We start from the raw sequence: 20,098 nt of genomic DNA, 5'->3' as shown, positions 1-20,098 counted from the left end.
ATATGATTTAGAGACTTAAGTAAACATTTGGGATTGGGATTATGGCTAAATTCCGATGTATGTTTTGAAATTAGATTTGAACTCACATTCTAAAACTCTTTTGTATCACTTATTAGATTTTGTGTTCTACTAGAGATCTTGGAAGTATGGAAATTAAAAAAAGACCTACAGATGCTATATTACACAAGTGACATTTTTGGGACATGTTGGTATCAGAGTCACAAAATTAGGGATGTTCCACTTCCAGCTTTAATCGAGTAGCTTGTATTGGACCAATTCTCTCTTTGAGAACAGCTTTAACCGCTGGTAAAAAAAAAAAAAAAAAAAAAAGTACAAAGTTGTTTGAAAAAGATCAGAATGCAGTTCAGGTGGCTGTAACTCAAGGATTAAAATCATGGAGAGGAGGGATTGGTAGTAGAGTAAGAGTAATATTCTCGGTTACTTTTGCTTTTGAAGTATACACTGTACAGGGTAAGAGGGGGAAGCAGCTGATGAGAGCTTTGGACGGAGCTAAAACGACAAAAATTGGAGTTCGGGGCAACTGGGGCAGCCAGGATTGAGGAGCAATGAAGAGGGAACTGCAGAAAAGTAGATCCACTATTCCCACTGCATTTTCCTCTCAAGACGTTTATATGTTCCTAAACTGTGGGACACAAGTCCGAGAAGCCAAGCAGAAAACAGCAGCTGTGATATAAAACGTTACATACAGTTCTCTGAGTCACACAGTGCTGATTTCAGGACACAGTAAGCATGGGCAGCCCCAGCGAAAGGGAGTTAGTTGAGACCCCTGAAAGGTCCCAGGTGTAAAAGCAAACTGAATAAGGACTAGTCCTTAGATAGATAGATAGGTAGGTAGATAGATAGATAGATAGATAGATAAACAAAACTGAAAGTATGCTTTGAGCAATTTAATCCCTAGCTAAAAAGTAGGGGTTGGATGGGGAATGGGAGGTGTTAGATTACAATTTTAAGTAAAACTTATCAATGAATTAGTTTAAATGTAAATGAACACACTATTCCAGTGATGGCGAACCTATGATACTCATTTTTTTGGTTGACTTTTCTGTGTTAAATGGCATTCAAATATGTAAAATAAATATCAGAAATATAAATCTTTGTTTTACTATGGTTGCAAATATCAAAAAATTTCTATATGTGACACAGCACCAGAGTTAAGTTAGGGTTTTTCAAAATGCTGACACGCCGAGCTCAAAAGGTTCGCCATCACTGCACTATTCCAATAAAATGATAAAATTAGATAGACAAAGCCATACTCATTATATAAATCTATAAAATTTTAGAAAATTTAAAGGCACTCTGCATTTTTATGTTCACTGGAGCATTATTCACAATAGCTGAGATACAGAAATAACCTAAGTGTGCACCAACAGATAAGCAGGCAAAGAAGATACAAGATAGCCCTGGCTAGGTGGCACAGGTGGTTGGAGCACTGTCCCATACATCAGTAAGGTTATGAGTTCAATTCCTGGTCAGGGCACATACTTGGGTTGTGGTTCAATTCCCAGTCAGGGCGTGTAGGATAGTCAACCAATTGATGTTTCACATCGATGTTTCTCGCGCTCTCTCTCTCTCCCTTCCTTTCTCTAAATCAATAAATCATATCTCAGGTGAGGATTTTAAAAAAGAAAAAGAAAATGTAATATAGAGAGGTAGATATATAGACACATACATATATACATACATGCATACATACATAAAATGGAATATTATTCAGTCATGAGAAAGAAGGATACCCTGCCATTTGCAACAACTTGGATGAAATTTGAGGGCATTGTGCTAAGTGAAATAAGTCAGAGAGAGAGACAAACACTGCATGATGTCACTTATATGTGAATCTCAAATAGTGGTTACCAAGAACTGGGGGCCAGGGAGGGGTGTAAAGGGTATAAACTTCCTTTTAACAAGTTTTGGGATCTAATATAAGCAAGGTTATTTTAGCAAATAATACTGTATTATATACTTGAAAGTTGTTACGAGAGTAAATATTAAATGTTCTTACTAAACACAAATGGTAATTATGTGACAGAATGAAAGCATTATGTAGTTCAATGGTGGTAATCATTTTGCAGTTTATAAGTGTATCAACAAGAAAAATAAAATATAAAGTCACAGAAACATAAAAAACAACAGAAGGTGAAAACAGATATATACTATAAACAAACAAAAAAGAATTGGTGTAGTATTCTAGTATGCAAAAAAAGACTTTAAATTAAGAAATGTTATTAGAAACATTTTTCATAATTATGAAACTTTTTTCATAATTAAAAGTATCAATTCATCAAGATGATTGCATTATTCTAAATATCAACACAACTTTTAACCTAGCCTCAAAATATATAAAAATAATAAGTATTTAAACAACATGATTAACAAAATATAACAGGTAATATAAACCACCGAAAAAATACACATTCTTTCAATTGTACAAAAACTATTCACCAAAACAGAATAATTAGTGGGTCAAATAAAAATTAAGTTAGATAGAACATATTTAACTGGATAACAAAGACATAACAGTTCTGAGATGCAGTTAAGCTTTACTTAGAAATTTATATCCTTAAATCAATATATTATAAAACAATAGCTAAATATTTGAAATCTATCTTAAAAATTTTTTAAATCAAGTAATCATGAAGAAAGTTAAAGAAAATGGTAAAGATATAAAGATATAAAAAGCTATTAATGGAATATAATATAAAGATAGAACAGAAAAAAATTAAAAGCCAAATGTTGATTCTCTAATAAAAATGATAAATATCAGTTGCAAATTTAATTAGAGAGAGTGGGCAGGGAGAGGCAAAGAGGGAGAAAAAAATAGCAAATGATCAATATCAGGAAGAATAAAAGGACCAATATTACAGGTCCTACAGACAATAAAACCACACGACTTAGGAGTGGCTAATCCTATTCTGTGCGATATGGGTCTTGGCCCTCACAGGCGTCTATTACAAAGGCAACCCGGCTCTCACCTGCTTTGCCAGGAGAGTGAGGAAGGCAGTGAGGTCTGCACCGTTGCCATTGATCTTCAGGCTTCTTTCCTTCTCAGCTAAAGAGCAAAGACCATTAATAGGTTGAGAAAGATAGTTGCTCTTGGATCAGACTTGATAAGGAGAAAAGGAATATGTCCTATAGTTCACAAGAGAGCCTCCTAACTCTACACATCAGCAATTCCTTGGGCTGTGAGTAAACATTAAATTGGGGATGAATGGATTGTTCTATAGACTTATTCAGGATAAACTGACGGAAACAGCTAGCACCAAGGGAACGTCTGAGTGCTTCATAGAACACAAAAATTTCATATTAGACATAAATTTTAATTAAATCAAACATACATTTATTTCCTAGAAGTTTTGGCCACGGCCCTATCTGAATATCACATGCGAAATCACCAATTCTCAAAAAGATGCTCTCTGATACTTCATTGTGTGTGTGTGTGTGTGTGTGTGTGTGTGTGTGTGATTGTAATTGCGTCTCAGAAGGACAGGAATGAGTGATAGAGGGAGCACCTCTCTTCACAAGGTAAGTGAGAAAGCCCCAGGAACCATTGCATTAAAAAATGTATCAGCATTTCTCAAGCCCCAGCACCCTGGCCTTCACCATCATACCTATCCAGGCCTCTGCCACATCAGCCTTCCAGTTGAACTCCTGAAAGGCCAGATCATCTTCCAACTGCAACTTCCAGGAAGCTATGGCCTGGGCCAGAGACGGTGTCTTCGCGTTCAAAGCCTCTATCTTGGCGGAAATCTTCTCCTTGTGCCGACTTTCCTCCTGCAACGCCAACAGTGAAAGGAGGAAGAGAGAGAGACCAAGGTCAAACATCTGAATTCTTTGGGACGATTAGAAATCTCTCCTCTCTCTCTTTAAAATATTTAACGGCTCTCCTCTAGGTCTAGTGAATTTATTCTGTGATTTCTCTATGTCCCAGATGGTTATTTCCACCCCAGCACTTGGATGACCTTCTCATGCTTGTTCACGCAACTGTGATTATCTGAATGGGTGTAAGCATCTAGAAAGTATGACGTCATCTCTGCTTAGGGTTCTTCGTGTAGTACTTAGTCAGTGAGGTGTTGTAAAAACAAGCATTTAAACTAAAGAATGACACTCAGGTTACAAATAAGTTTCCAACGGGTCCTCCTCCGTAGAGGCTTACAAAAAAAAATTCCCCATTCTTACAAATATTCTCTGATCAAAGCAAGTCATTTATAAAAGCTTCATAAATGCCATGTTGTGCACAGGATAAGAGTAAGTGTGTCAACAACTAATTTAAAGAATCTGAAAGGTGTATTTATAAGAGCTTGAAAAAAGAGTTTTCAGAAAACAGAAATTAAATAACTATTTGCTGACAACAACAACAAGAAAAAAATGGCAGCTTAAAAAGATGGATTCAATTGGGCCACTGTGGGAAAATTTATTCCACAGAAATAATCAATTGTGGCATTAATTTTTGGGGAGCAGTAGCTGGTTGTTAAATAATTACCAGCACATCCCCTCTAAATAGCCGCTGTGGCTAGTAGCCGCCATATTGGACACTGCATCCCTAGATAATAAAAATAAATATATATTTGTTAGATGTTAAAAATAGGTGATTAAAATTCTGTGTATGATTTTAGCACTGCTCATGAGTCGATATTTGGGCCAATCCCTTTTGAAAATGAAAGTCTGGCCGTGAATTCCCAGAAGCGCTCACCTTACTCAGGATGCCTTCCCCCTGAGCACACACATTTTGCACCCGGGCCTCGTGGACAGCAAAGTCATTATCCAGGCCTTCATGCTTCTTTAGCAAACTCTGCATAAACGAGTCGGTGGGAATCAAAACATCTGGGCAGCATATCCCACCCACACTGCTCCCCAGATTATTCACTTGCCCCAAAAAGGGCAAACGTACCAGGAAAAGGGTCACGGGTATATAAGTGATATTGAGTCCATCTCACCACGTGACCTGACAGTTTTCTGGATTTTGGAATAAGAGTGTTGATCAAGGCTTTCTCCATATTGAAATTTAAACATTTCTAAGCAACACTCTATTTACCAGAAAAATATTAAGTATCAAGAACATCCTATATTAAGGGCTATTCTTAAATTTGTTTTTTTTCCCACCAGGAGGGAGATTCTAATTTTAAGGTGAAATCACTGAGAATCTAAGAAGAGATTCCTCTTAAAGAGAAGACAATGGATTCATTCCGCCCTTTGCTCACCTGAGTAGCAGCCAACGTGTCTCCAGAATCTCCTCGGGCAACCATCGCTTCCTTTTCATTGATCCAAGCTTCTTCTTCCTCGGCATTCTCCATAAATTGCAGGTATTCTAGGGACTCTTCCAACTGAAGCCCTCTGCAGCAGGCCAGGAAGCCCCGGGAAGAAGAAGAGCAAACCAGCAAGCGTGGGAATGGAGCCAAAGGCACAGCCTCACGAGGCAGCCACCGTTGAACTGGGCCACAGAAGAATTGAGCCTGTGTCTACTAGTCAGTGGTGGTGATCTCCTCTGAAAAGGGGGAGACTCTTGACCCACAAGTTCCGTTTTGTAGCATCATCTACTCTCCAGGAATGTTTGTTGGGGAAAGGAAATCTTGTCCAAACAAAAGTGCTAAGACTTTGGAGTTGGAGAATAATGGCAGTGAATCAGAACACTGTCGTTCATCTTAAGTGCTTTTATTTCCCCGGGAAGAAATGTCTTCCTATGCCAACCGACATGAAATTATAGCAGAAATTATTTTATTTGGCTATCTGACTATATGATTCTAAATGGCTATATGGCTATAAGGGAGAAAAAAACATTTCTCTCACTACTAACTGTTGCATACATGGCTAAAATTGGGGCACCATCAAACAGACAGGTGGCAAATAACCTGTTACAAAGAGCAGCAGTGATAAAAGATGGTTGCAGGTAAGTGCAGGAGTAGAGGTCTGTGAGCACAGAGGCAGCGATGACTTCTGCCTGCGGCAAATGGGAGACTGTTTAACGGAAGACTGCGCTTGAGGGGGGCCTTAGAAGATAGAGGAGGGGTGGCCGGGGAGAAATGCTAAGCAAGCACGTGGGGGTCCTCCCCAACCCCCGTTCCACACCTGCCACACAGGCGGAGAACCGGGCCTCCGCCCCACTCACCGCGCCTTGGTCAGCTCTTTGAGCTGCTCCCAGTGTTGAACAAACTGCGCCAGCCGCTCCTGGATCTCCTCTCGCCCCACCGCGGCCTTGTCTGCCAGGCCCTCTGCCATATCCAGCACGTTCTGAAAAACACACCCCCTCCATGCTGCGCCACCTCACGCCCTCTCCCGATGTAGGCGCAGTTCCCTGGCAAAGTATCCAGGCAGATTATTTCTTAGCTTCATGGTACTCGGGGTGGACTTAAAAGTCCTGGGAGGATGAAGAAAGCTGTAGCAATAGACCATGTTAAATTGACCCAAATAGTTGAGCGGACACATTGGCATCTGTACCAGGCCATGCACTCCATGATCTGATTTATGGATTAGTCACGGTCATAGGGTGGCCAAGCCGGAACCAGAGTTGCCTTTTTTACCATACGGTTCTGCTCAAGCACAGCTTCTCCGAATGTCCCAACCTGCATCCTAATTGTCAAAACTGTGCCCTGGCGTGTAAAGTGCTCCCTCCAAGGAAGAGCACGGATCCCTGTGCAGGATTCTTCTAGTCACAGGATACAGCGTGTGGAGGAGAAAAGAACGCTTTTGAATGGTGTGACTGACTATGTGATCGTGGCACGCCGCCTTCACATTTTACAGAATCATCCTCCTTATCCCCACACAGGAGGGCCTACTATTGGATTAGCTCTGCCCTCCCAGGCCTCAGACTCTCCTGTTCCTACCTGGATGGCAGGTTCGTGTGCCATCAGCTCTCCCTCCAGCCGTCTGTGCTTCTTCAGTAAGTTCTGAACCCCCTGCAGATCCCTCCCCTGGTCCTGGGAGCGCACTCGAACCAACTTCTCTCTGCAAACAAGGGAGGAACAGTTTAGGCACCTGAGGTCACCCTAGAGCAGCAGTTTTCTGAATGTGTGTGTGGCTGGGGGTGAGGTGCTGGTAACGCTCTGGAGTCAGTAATCACAAAGATAATTAGTACCAAAGGCTTTCAGCTAAATTTCTGACTTAGGCTAAGGCAGTTAAAATAGCAACTGATCTCCACCAGGTGGACAGCAGCTCCAGCCTTCTCTTTAGTTCCCTTGCCTGTCTCATGACTCATCTTCTCTCCTTTGCTCAAGAATGTAACTAGTGTTCCTCTTTGAGTAAAAGTGAAAATTATATGCATACACATACCCACAAACATATATACATATATGACTTCATGGCATTTATTATGTTTGTCTACCGATACATTTAGTTAGAATGAGTTATAAAGAGCTGATATTATAGAAGTATGGAAGCAATGGTGCTGAGTGTAAACTATTTGAATATCACTATGAAGCACAGTAAAAGACAACAAAGACAAGATTATATTACCTCACTGTTTCTAAAAGTGTTTCTAAAATGCCCTACTTGTTGCCCTGTGCACAACATTTTTCTCTAATTCATTGATTACTGTGAAGAATCAGCAGATGTGTTGAAGACAAACATGATGAGGCAGGTTAAACAGAAAATAAAACAAATAATTTGATTTGCTAGTATATTCCTAATCATATTTTTCCAAATAAATATAAACATTTTATTTTTTTGTTTTATTTTAAAAATCTAGTTAAATTTATTGAGGTGACATTGGTGAATAAAATTATGTAAGTTTCAAGTGTACAATTCTATGATGCATGATCCGTATATTGCACTGTGTCTTCACTACCCAATCTTCCCTCACCACATATTGACTCCCTTTACCCTTCCACTCTCCACCCTTCCCTCTGGTAACCACATACTCTTATATTTATCTGTGAGTTTTGTGTGTTTGTTATTTTTATTTATTTGTTGCTTTCAATATTATATCCCACATATGAGTGAAATCATATGGTTCTTGCCAATTGTATGTTTTTGCAACAAAGGTAGAATTAATTAGTAATAAAACCACGGTAGGTAATGTGTAACATTCCCTGTCCAGTGTCTAGTTTAGTATCATATTAGATACAGAGGATACAGAAAAAAGAAAGACAATGAGCTCATCAGTTGGGTAAGTTGTAAATGTCCAGCTGTCTCATTTCGAAGGAGCATTACACATTCTATGAGCTATCTAGAACTATGGTTTCTTTTTTTATTGTTTAAGGTATTACAAATAGTAGTACACGTGTCTCTTTTTTTCCCCACTGACCTCCCCCCGGCCTCCCCTCGTCCCCTTGCCCCCGTGTCTTGCGTCTGTTGGTTGTGCTTATATGCATGCATACAAGTCCTTCGGTTGATCTCTTACGCCACCTCCCCCTTAACTTTGTTCCCAGACTACATGTGAACTATTCCCCACTCCTTCTTTTCTTATCTCCCTCTGCATATATACAGTGAGGGAATTTGGAAAAATAAAATAAATGTTAACTTTAAGCTAAGGTCAACATGATTAAGAAGTAATACCAACGCCAAGAAACATCACCCATTTCATTTCAGCATCAAATAGAAACATGTTGTGTGGATTATCTGCTCTCTTGAATCACCAACTGGCAGCACATACTCTATCCAGGCCTCCTCATCGTCCAGGTCCTGGAAGAACTGGAACAGGGCATAGGTCTCTTTCAGTTTCTCATGGTGTGCAGCTGCTAGATTCTGGACGTCCAGGAAGCGCTTGTTGACATTATCTCTTTTCTCCACAATCTGGTCAGCATTGAAAGTCCCGCTGGAGAGCAGATCAGCAGCCAACTCATTCAGGTCCTTCAGTGCATCCTAGAAAACCCAAGTGTGTTCAGTGAATAGTACAGTACACGCATTAAGCTGGTAGTGGGCTCGATCCCCAGTAGGGGGCGTGCAGGAGGCAGCCGATCAATGATTCTCATCATTGATGTTTCTGTCTTTCTCTCCTTCTCCCTTCCTCTCTGAAATATATATATGTATACCCCCACACACACATATACATACATATATATTTTTTAAAAAGACGTGGCAGATTTACACAATGGAATACTACACAGCTGTTAAAAAGATGGAACTCTTACCCTTCACGTCAGCATGGAGGGACCTGGAGATTATTATTCTAAGTAAAACAAGCCAGTCAGAGAATGACAAATATCATAGCATCTCACTTATAATGTGGAATCTAATGAGCAAAATAAACTGACAAACAAAATAGGACCAGAAACATGGGTACATGGAACAGTCTGACAGATCTCAGAGGGGAGGGGGATGGCGAGGACTGAAAGAGATTAACCAGAGACCATGTAGCATATATACGTGGGCCACGCACACTGACAATAATGTGGCAGAGGTCTAGGGGTGGGGAGCGAGGGTTGGGTGGAGGGAGACAAAAAGAGGGAAACAAGACATTTACGGCAGTGTCAAGAGCAAAGAAAAAAAGATAATTAAAAAAAAAGACTATTGCAACCTCTCTCTGCTGCCCATGGATATGACCTGGTTATAATGACTAGTGGTCGAGAACACTGTATCTCAAATGACCTCCTATGATGGGAAACATTTCCTCTCTTGGAAAGCAAGCCCCAGAGCAGTGGGGTGCCAACACTACTCACATTTCGGGCCAACATCTCCGTTTCCAACAGCTGGTGCTTCTTGAGCAGGTTTCCTGCGGAAGCCAAGTCCCTGGCCTGGTCCTTCATGGCCAGCAGTGTCTCCGCCTGGGCACAGAAGAAGAAGCAAGAAAGCTGTCAGCCAAAACGATCTTTAGAAGGAACAAGATTGGCAACTGTGTCCCCAAACTTTCCCCAAGAAGAGTGAAGGGGGTTATTCAGGCATGAATCTGATGATCTGATAAGCTCCCATCCCCTCACCGCCCCCCCCCCCCAACTCCACCCACACTTCCAGGTGCAATTACCTCTGAGAGCCAGAACTCAAAATCCCGGATGCCTGTGTTGAACCTCTGTTGGCGACTAGCCTCATTGAGCTTCTGCCCTTTGTCAATTGTTCTCTCAAGCAGGTAGTCCCAGTGTTTCTCCAGCTCTTCCAGTTGACCCTAACCCAGAGAAATTGAGAAGGTCATTAGGATCGTTAGAATCCTGGGTCCTGTAACAACTTGAATGGATAATATAGGAAGGTTATGAAGGTAGGGACTAGCCAAAATTTTCCAATACTTGAATATCATAGGTTTTTATTGATTTCAGAGAAAGGAAGGGAGAGAGAGAGACAGAAACATCAATGATGAGAGAAAATCTTCGATTGGCTGCCTCCTACTGGGGATCAATCTTGCAACCCAGGCATGTGCCTGACCAAGAATGGAACTGTGACCTCCTTTGTTCATGGGTTGATGCTCAACCTGAGTCATACCGGCTGGTATGAATATCATGTGTTAAACCAGTATGCTTAATCTGGGAAAAAGAACAGAAGGTACAAGAAGAAAGTTTGAAGAAAGGGTGCTGGACTGCTTACAGGGACTGATGCCTGAATGGCAATGACTCTTGGCCGTAGGGATAGAAAATGTAAAACAAGTATGATGATGCTTAGTAATTAAGTCTAAAACTTTCTTGGAGTTTTAGGTACTAAGTGTGGTAGGAGCAATCAGGTCCCAGCATCACTGTTTTCCTCCTTCCTTGTGCAACAATCAGACAAAAGGCCACTAATCAGAAAACATATTTCATATCCCTACACATGGAAACAATAAAAGAGTAAAAAACTTATCTTCCTGTGACTCTATAGCCCAAAACCCACGCTGGCAGCACCCCTACCTTCATGGTCTCTTCATTGCCATCGCATGCCCTTTGCTCAATCAGAGAGTTCCCCAAGTTGATGACTCCTTCTACTTGCTCAGCTCGGCCGTACACCTCATTTTCAAAGGTCTGGTGCTTCAGGTACTTCCTCTGCAGGAAAAGAAGAAAGTAAGTCATCTTCTCACTTAGGGAAGCAAGAAAAGGTAACTTCTGTTGACAAAGAAGAGGTCACGTTTTCCACCATAACCAACGTGATGATGGCTTCTGAAGAACCCACTCCACATTAGATTCCAAAGTCTCTGAGGACAGCAGGAGTGATCACAGCAGTAAGCAAATGTTCACTGTAGGGAGGTGACCATTCCCCTGACAATCTCCGGACGCTGACTTTCCCCACGGTTTTTATTTTGAGCTTGCCTGAATGTTGGTAGGGTCTTTGTAGGACTCATCACAGGCGGTGGGCAGCATCTCACTGATCCATTCTTCCAGGTCCTCGAGGTCACGGTAGAATTGTTTTAGGTCCGCATAGTTTCCCAGTTTTGTCCGCTCAGCAATCAGCAGTGCTTTGAGAGCCTTCCACCTGGAAGAGGGGGCGGGATCATTTTCTGCCCTCTGCCCTCCCCTCAACCCCGAATGGCATAGACATGACTCTTGCCATTTGCCAACCTGTCCCTTCCCCTCTCATTATTTATATATTTATGAGTTACATATAACAGAGTTAAAAATTATTTAGTCTCACACCATATTATTATATGTCATATTATTATCTATACACCATATGTCTATGTTATATATAACATAGTCTCATAATTCTTAGATATAAAATAGGGTGGTTAAGTCAAGTAATTGCTAAGGTAACGTCGATGTCTTTTATTCTGTGAGTGTAGATCATAAAGTTTCCCAAAGTGTCAAGGTAGTTTTAGGCACCTAGAGAGGAGAAAAGCTCAGTGTTACCCCCATGCTCAATGCTAGCAGAGGGGATGCTTTGCTACATCCTCTTGTCGCTCAAAAACAGTTGCTCAGGTCTGACCTGTCCAGCACCCGCTGGAGGCGAGCAGCAATCTCTTCCTTGGCATAGTGGTCATCAGCTATGAGGCGCTCAGCAAAATGCTCTAGCTCAGTGATCTTCTTTTCCTAGTACCAGGGAGAGAGAGAGAGAGAGAGAGAGAGAGAGAGAGAGAGAGAGAGAGAGATTAGGCCCTGGTACAATCCCAGACTCTCTCCTAGAAAAGAACAGAGATATCCTTTGTGACTTCAGGACCAAAGGGTAGATGCCTTACAGGGAGATGGGTTTTAAATAAACAAGATGAGAACTATTACTAAGAATACTTAGATGGGCTACTTGTGTGGCACCGAATTCCTGTCTTTGTTACTTCCCATGGCCATTGTGGAGGGTAATTTCTGCACTGGGTGGGATACTGGAATAGACACTATAAAAAATCTCTTCCAACTCCAAAATTCAGATTGATTTTTAAAAAATCCTCAACAGAGGATATTTTTCCATTGATTTTTAGAGATGGTAGAAGAGAGAGAAATATCCATGTGAGAGAAATGCATCAATTGATTGCAAGGAGCCTGCAACTGAGGTATGTGTCCTTGACTGGAATTGAACCCAGGACCCTTCAATCTACAGGCCGATGCTCTATCCACTGAGCCAAAGTGGCTAGGGCTAAAATTCAGGTTTTGAAAGGTTGGACATAAAGTAAGAAAGGTCAATGCCATGTGTGTCTTGAGTTAGAATAAGCCAAAGTATCAAACTACCTCGGGGTTTCCTATAGAAGCAAATGGGAATACTTTTAAATCATAAACCACAAACATACGTAGAGTTTCTGTTATTACTAATAGTTATTTTTTGAATTCTTATATTGTTACCTGGGCAGCGATTGCTTTGTCCAAATCATCGCGTTTCTTCATCAAGGCCTCCAGACTGTCTAAGGAACCCTTATCATCTGACCTCAGGAAATTCTCACGAGCCACCATCCAGCTCTCTGCCTGGTCACAGTTGCCTTGGAACAACTATGGGAAGTCAAGTTAGAGGTACATGAGACATCAGTCCTCCCTTATCCACAGTTTCATTTTCTTCAAGGTCAACCACGTTCAGAAAATATTACATGGAAATGCCAGAGGTAAACAATTCATAAGTTTTAAATAATGTGCCTTTCTGAGCAGAGTGAGAAGTCTCCAGCCATCTTGCTCTGATACACCTTGCTTCATGCATCTGCGTTATTATACACTCCCCAACTGTTAATCACTTAGCTGTCTTGGTTATTAGACCTGCTGTATCAATATGGTTGTGTGCAAGTAACCCCAATTCTACTTTATAATGGTCCCCAAACCATTCACATAACTTGTACTATAGTATATTGTTATGAAGGTTGTATTTTATTATTTAGTTGTTGTTGTTAATCCCTTACTGTGCCTAATATATTAATTTGCAAACTTTACCATAGGTATATATGTACAGAAAAAAAAAGATTGTATATCTAGGGTTCAGTGCTGTCTGTGGTTTTAGGTATCCCGAACTCTCTCCTAGAAGAGTCTTGGAACATATCTCCCACAAACAAATGGGGGACCACTGTACGGGACCTCTTACATTTCCCTGTAACAAATTTATGTTTTTACATAAGCTATCTTCATTCTTGGGGTGCTATTTCCCACATCTACCCCTGGTGAATACTGGCTGGTTATTTAAAGTGGGTGAACATTCTCCTTCAGGGTAGCCTGGAATACTCACTCTTTTCCCTCAAAAGTGTTCATCACTTCCTCTTCTTTAACCTCAAAACATTCATACGTTTTGTTTCATTAACAAGTACTAGAATGATCTGTCTACATGTCTAATTTCACTCCTTAAGAAAAGGGATGCTATCTTACTAAACTTTATGTTGCCAGGACTCTGCACACAGTAGGCTCTCAATAAAAATCAATAAATCTAAAGGTCAATGAATACATAAATTATAATCACCCTACTTCATGCTGAGAAATGGCCCCCATTTTGTTTGGCTCTTTCAACAGGAATAAAGGCCATGAATACAACAGTCATCAGTCTACAAAGCAGAGGATACAGTGTCAGGTAACCAAGAGATACCCTGGTGCTTTCAGCATGGGAAGACCAGGGAAATGAGCACCCGTACTTAACCAGATAAAACTGCACAGAAGGAACAGACAGAGGCCAATATGCTCAATGACTGTAGATTTGCTGTACCTGATACTCTAGACACTGATTTAGCATCTTCTCGCGTTGCTCCCAAGCTTTCTCCAAATCATCTCTCTCTTGTCTGACAGCTTGAAGCTTTTTTTCAATTTCAGGACTGTCTCGGTGCCCGCTGCCTATAAGTTCTGCACCGAAGTCTTCTAAGGCCTGGAAGGTCGGAGCCTCAGCCTCCATGTCAGCATGGTGTTCCTGTGGGGAAGAAGGAGAAGAAACTGGTGAGGCCAATGCCATCACAGCCAAGTCACGTGAACAGAAGCTATGGCTTTTGTAGCCATACCTGGTGTCGCTCTATCAATATCTCAGTACCGGTTAAGTCCTCAGCCATCTCCTGCGATGATACCATGCCATCCATGCCACTGATCCAATTCTGTAGGTCCCTGGAGAAAAAGACACATTGGGATTGACAAGAAAGCCTTGCAGCTCACTACAGGGCTGTCTGTCTTTGGGCTTTTTCCTCTCTTGAAAATGTTTCCAGATTAATACCTTTGATCTGGCTTTATCTGCCTCACAGATCTTAGGTTTTTGTTTTCACTGCATGACTAACAATAGCAGCCCCTCGCATTTGAAAATCTCTTCACATATATTGTTTTCTTCAGTTCTTGTAATAATCCTGTACAGAATTCTGGAAATTCTCTTGTTTTCATTTTGGAGATGAGGAAGTCAGCTTAGAGATAATAAGTGATTTGTCCATGTTATATAAGTAGAAGAAGCATCTAGACCGGGATCCAGACACTGGAGTCCTGAAACAGTACATATTCCATCACTTCTAAGGGTTCATGTTCCTTTACAGTAGATTCTTTTTTATCATTAATAATACTATAGTGCATATTCGAAAGTTTCTAAGAGTGAATCTTTTTATTTTTTAATTAAATGTTTATTGATTTTTAGAGAGAAAGGAAGGAAGAGGGAAAGAGAGATGGAAACATGGATGAGAGAGAAGCATCAGTTGGCTGCCTCCTGCATGCCCTCTGCTGGAGATCAAGCCAAAAAGCTGGGCAAGTTCCCTGACAGGGAATCAAACCAGTGACCTCTTGGTTCATGGGTTGATGCTCAACCACTGAGCCACACCAGCTAAGCTAGATTTAGTTAAAAATATATCATCTTATGGAATCTCAAGGAAGGCATATATCACGCAAAACAGTCTCTTCTTTTGTAAACTCATTTATTCAATTATTTAAACAATTAAAATTTGTTGGGTGCTTACTGATATGCTGAGAAAAAGTGTGGAAATTGTTCCACAGACAAAGTGTACATTTGCTAAATTTTTAATAATGTCTACATGCTTCTGTCAGGCAATGATAATTCTCTAGCATTTGATCTCAACGTTTCTAAGCTTCTTTCTTGCTACTTCTCCCAACCCCTCTGAAATACAAAGCCAGTGCTCTAGCTATCCCTGCCTGTTCCATGAACAAGCTGCCCCTTTCTGAGCCTTGTGCCTTTGTTTGTATACTAGTACAATTTCATTTACCTGTTAAGATGAGAGTTTGGGGCTGTATTGCGTTCTACCATGGTTATCTGTATTCCTCTGTGCCTTCTCAGTACAATGAAAATATCCATATCCTACAACTCCTCACATAGCACCTTATGTGTGTATAGCATACACTCTATTGAAGTTTATCTAATTTGCTTAGATAGCCTCACATTCCTTCAAACTTCAACATTTTATGGCTCAACGTATTGAACTTCAGATTTTTTGTGCCTGATCAGAAATACCATCTGGACATTGAGGTACCCTCCAGACCCGCAGTAAAGAGCCCCTATACCCAGGCTGCCCTCAGGGCCAAGCAGAAAATTGCCCACCCACCTGGCCGTCTGATCTTTACCTGGCCTTGCTGAGGAACAGGTAGAATTTCTGGGCCTCACTTAGATTCTCCTTCCGGTCCTTTGTAAGTCCAAGCAGGTCATCCCAGGCCTCATTCAACTCCGTCCGCTGCTTCTGCAGGTCATCAGTGGCGTCTGGGTGGGACTCGCTGAGCCGCTCTGCTGTCTCTCCCAATATGATCACCTGAGGAGGTACAAGAGCTCTGATCATCATCCTAGAGTCACACCTAGATCCTCGCAAAAGAAAAGGCCCCCAGTCCTGAATGTCCCTGTTCCTCAAACAGACATCAATGAGGCACAAGAACATCTTGCTGCTTTCTCTACTAAAATGGCAGCTCTATCGGTGACTCCCTGAAGTAGGCCACATTGACATGACCATACATCTTTTTTTTTTCCCCAAAAAAATATATTTTATTGATTTTTTAAAGAGAGGAAGGGAGAGGGATAGAGAGTTAGAAACATCAATGAGAGAGAAACATTGATCAGCTGCCTCCTGCACACTCCCTACTGGGGGTGTGCCCTCAACCAAGATACATGCCCTTGACCGGAATCGAACCTGGGACCCTTGAGTCTGCAGGCTGATGCTCTATCCATTGAGCCAAACCAGTTAGGGCCCATACATCTTTTTAAAAATATATTTTTTATTGATTTCAGAGAGAAAATGAGAGAGAGAGAGAGAGAGAGAGAGAGAGAGAGAGAGAGAGAGAGAGAGATACTGAGGATCGGGCAGCAATCTGGGCATGTGCCCTGACTGGGATTTAAACCGTAAACTCCTGGTTCATAGGTCGATGCTCAGAACCGACCCATGGTGGCTGGGCCATAGTTCTTTTAAGATAAGAAGGCGTTCGGGGAGGGTGCTTAAGTAAAAGATGGTGAGTTACAGCATCATTAGGGAACCAAGGATCCTGATTTTTATTGTGAAGATCTTCCCAATATCAAGATTTCTGGGCGTCTTTTTGCTCTGCTTGATAATGCCATGCTGTATGATGACTCTGATTTATCCCAGAGTGTATCTGGCAAGCTCCAGGGTTCACTTTTGGGTTGGAATAGAATTAAAGTCATTCGATTACTTGTGAAGGAAATGAAGCACCATGCTCAGGCATAGGCCTGGCCATCTGGGCTGTGACCATTTCCTACTTATTTTAGGCTACTGGCTTCCAAATAGCTTCTGTATGCTCTGCTCACTTGTAGCCCATTCAATAGGCACTTGGGCAGGAGGTTCATTTCCAATATATTTTCCTCCCCTGCTAATGGGCCTGGGGCATGTCCTTTCAGTGATCTTGCTTTAAGGACAGGATACAAGGACAAGTATGGAGTAATAGAAAGATAAATGTAAGAATATGAACTGGAAAATAAGACCACAGGAGAGGGCATTGATAAGTCAAGAAGAAAGTGCTAGAAAAGCTTGGAAGCTCCTGTCTCACCTTTTCTCCCAGGGGTGCGAGGTCTCTCTCAAAACCCTCGTGTTGTCGCTGAAGGGCCTGAACACTGAACAGGTCGGAGCCAGGATCCGCAGCACTGAGGGCCTGGCACTTCTTCTCAATCTGCTCCTTCATGTCATCTGCTTCTCTTTTCACGAGAGGAAAAGAGAGTTTAGGAGTAAGAATGTGCACCAGAGGATGACTAGCTGGCCTCATAAGGAAGTCTTCCCTACCACCACCACATCATCATCATCATCATCATCATCATCACCATCATCACCACCACCACTATCATCATCATCATCACCATATCATCATCACCATCATACCACCATCACCACCACCACCACCATCACCAGCACCATCATCACCATCATCATCATCACCTCCATCATCATCATCATCATCATCATCACCGTCATCATTATCATCATCCTCACCATCATCACCACCATCATCATCATCATTATCATCCTCACCACCACCACCACCATCATCATCATCATCACTACCACCACCACCATCATCCTTTTCAATGTGCTAGAACATATGCTCATTTCATCTTCACAACTACTTGAGGCGTAGTTACTACTACCATTCCTACTTCATTTATGAGAAAACTGAATTTTAAAGATGCTAAGTATATGTTTTCAGAGTTGCACTACTGCTAAATGCCAGCCTAAGTTTGAACCAGGTGGCTTGCCTGCGGAGCTGCATGCTTAACTGTTATACTTCACAGCATTCCACCTGAAGCCATTTTGAACAAACTCAACCATCTGCACTTCACTGTTCCCTTCTCTGGATATTCAAAAATACATTTATGCACAGAGAAGGTGTTTGGTTTTCTATTTGTTTGTTCATTTGTTTGCTTGCTTGCTTAGTTGTGTATGTGTATTTCTTAGTATAGAAACAGAATGAAAATCATAAATAAGTTGTTGAAGCAACAGTTAATGTCACTGTGATATCTGTTGTTCTCTACTGTCTACATCTAGTTCAGAAATATAGTTACTTAAACCTCTTGCTTCTACTTAAAGTTTTATTCACTGACATGACAACACACATGGACTGCTGTTATGTACCAGGGCTCAAGCTTAGGCACTAGAAAACTGACATTGGTTGTCTGGGAGTATGCTATGTGCCAAGTGAGGAATATACTACTGAAACACCTGATCTACCATCTCTATCTTAGGAAGAAGAGTTATACTAATAGCTATGGTTCTACTATAATAATTAGACCTGGGGGCTTTTGAGTGGCTTCTAGAACAAGACTGCCTCTTAGGGTTCAAGTGCTCACCTGTGGAACATTTGGACAGCATGGGCACTGCCCAGCAGCTGGCGCTGCTCCTCTGCAAGCCTCTGCAAGGAGCTCCAGCGGGTGTTCAGCTCCTAGAAGAGGTGAACATGTCAGACCTGAGCCAGGGAACTGACTCAGACAGCTCCATGGTGTGTGAACACTAAACAGGGTTTAAATCATGTTAGTTTTCGTGTTATCGCCTTCAAAAATTGGATAGATTCATGTCTTTGTTGGATATTTCTAGTTCGGGCCTGATTTATGCCCGTGCAGTTAAGAAGGAGATCACTTTCCTTCCCAAACTGATGTTTCAGGGCGAAGCCATCCACCCTGGAGTGGCAATCGGTGTTTGCTGCCACAGAGACTAGGTTGCATCCTCTGAAAAGCGAGTGGAAAGCATTGCCTTAGTGATTAGAAGCTATTGCATTTCTCTAGGAGAAATACATGCCTTTCTTCATCCTGCATTCATGAAACAAATAGTCTCTTAGAGTCCTACTTTCTGTAGATGGCAAGTAAATTGTTCCTGTGAACATTCCTTTTCCCTTTATTCCATATCCACCACCACAAAAAGCAGAAGAGCACTCATCCTCATTAGTTTATTACAACCCAGAGAGCTGGACGAGACATTCCATTAATGTTCGTTAGACATTTTATGAAACCATAGGTCCAAATTTGAGTCAGCTCTGGAATGCTCCCTTCCCCATTCTCTACTGACCTATATTCATGTCCTTTTTTCATCAGATTTTATTAGGACCTATCTCTTCCAATATATCTTTCTTGATATATCCCTTCCATTATCATAGCTCCTTTGTCTGCATTTTCATTGTATTCATATTCGAGCACTGAATTTCTGTCTGTGATGATAGGGGAAAAGTGAGTACGTGTTGCAATGTGTGGACTTCAGATCAGTTCAAATGGCTGAACAAATTGGTCTATTGTCTTTAACCTTTTCGGTGGCCAGCTCCATGCTGCCATGACCTTCTGCATGTCCTAGCTGAACTGTGGAATATGAAGTTGAGTATGTTTAAGGAATGAGGACTCCCCAAGCTCAGCCTGGTCGAGAGGAGAAATGGACAGAGCCTTAGTTACCTGCCGTATATGAGTTCCTTCTGGTGTTAGAAGCCCTTCAAATAGCAGATCATCAGCTACCTTGTTGATGTCCCTCAGTCGAGGCTCATTGGTCTTCAAATCCTAGATGGGAAAATGTATGCAAAGCAGTATAGATCGCTTCTGATGAACCTTTCATATGTGCCTGCTTATCTCTGCCCTGACATGGCTAAACATTAAAACATATTGCTAACCTGACATTCAATACAGAACAAGCTTCCCTCCTCCAAATTGGCACTTAGCAGAGTACCTTTAATTTCTCCCTGAAATCCCGTGACTATCAGAAACTTGGTAAGAAGTTGCTATTTATCTGAAGTATGGAGCACATCCATTTTCCTAGATTTCTCTTTATTTTTCATTTTCCAATATAATTGTTTAATTGCCTATTCTTATTGTTTAACAGTTTTTATTTTTTCCCTTCAATTTTTTAGATATTTACGTACAGGCATATTGGCCCTTTATAAGATATCTTGCAAATATTTTCTCCCAGTTTGTTGATTGTATTCTGATT

General features: G+C 41.4%; 1 protein-coding gene across 1 annotated transcript in view; it reads right to left on the bottom strand.

The window, feature by feature from the left end:
* SPTA1 (spectrin alpha, erythrocytic 1) overlaps positions 1-20,098 on the bottom strand; it is a 68,441-nt gene that overhangs the window by 11,014 nt on the left and 37,329 nt on the right. The window contains exons 24-42 of the mRNA XM_081112810.1: positions 19,570-19,671; positions 18,484-18,575; positions 17,193-17,337; positions 15,771-15,952; positions 14,225-14,324; positions 13,939-14,136; positions 12,609-12,752; positions 11,767-11,870; positions 11,154-11,316; positions 10,758-10,889; positions 9,911-10,048; positions 9,609-9,713; positions 8,603-8,811; positions 6,837-6,957; positions 6,122-6,243; positions 5,217-5,349; positions 4,709-4,807; positions 3,627-3,789; positions 2,991-3,067 (exon numbers count right to left, since the gene is read on the bottom strand). Coding sequence (XP_080968936.1) covers positions 2,991-3,067; positions 3,627-3,789; positions 4,709-4,807; positions 5,217-5,349; positions 6,122-6,243; positions 6,837-6,957; positions 8,603-8,811; positions 9,609-9,713; positions 9,911-10,048; positions 10,758-10,889; positions 11,154-11,316; positions 11,767-11,870; positions 12,609-12,752; positions 13,939-14,136; positions 14,225-14,324; positions 15,771-15,952; positions 17,193-17,337; positions 18,484-18,575; positions 19,570-19,671 — 2,529 coding nt within the window. The remainder of the gene's footprint in view (positions 1-2,990; positions 3,068-3,626; positions 3,790-4,708; positions 4,808-5,216; positions 5,350-6,121; positions 6,244-6,836; positions 6,958-8,602; positions 8,812-9,608; positions 9,714-9,910; positions 10,049-10,757; positions 10,890-11,153; positions 11,317-11,766; positions 11,871-12,608; positions 12,753-13,938; positions 14,137-14,224; positions 14,325-15,770; positions 15,953-17,192; positions 17,338-18,483; positions 18,576-19,569; positions 19,672-20,098) is intronic.

This window comes from Myotis nattereri, assembly GCF_964212035.1.
Source record: "Myotis nattereri genome assembly, chromosome: 18".
Classification (NCBI taxonomy): Eukaryota; Metazoa; Chordata; class Mammalia; order Chiroptera; family Vespertilionidae; genus Myotis; species Myotis nattereri.
The sequence above is the reverse complement of the archived record's forward strand: the minus strand, read 5'-3'. Positions and strand labels throughout refer to the sequence as shown.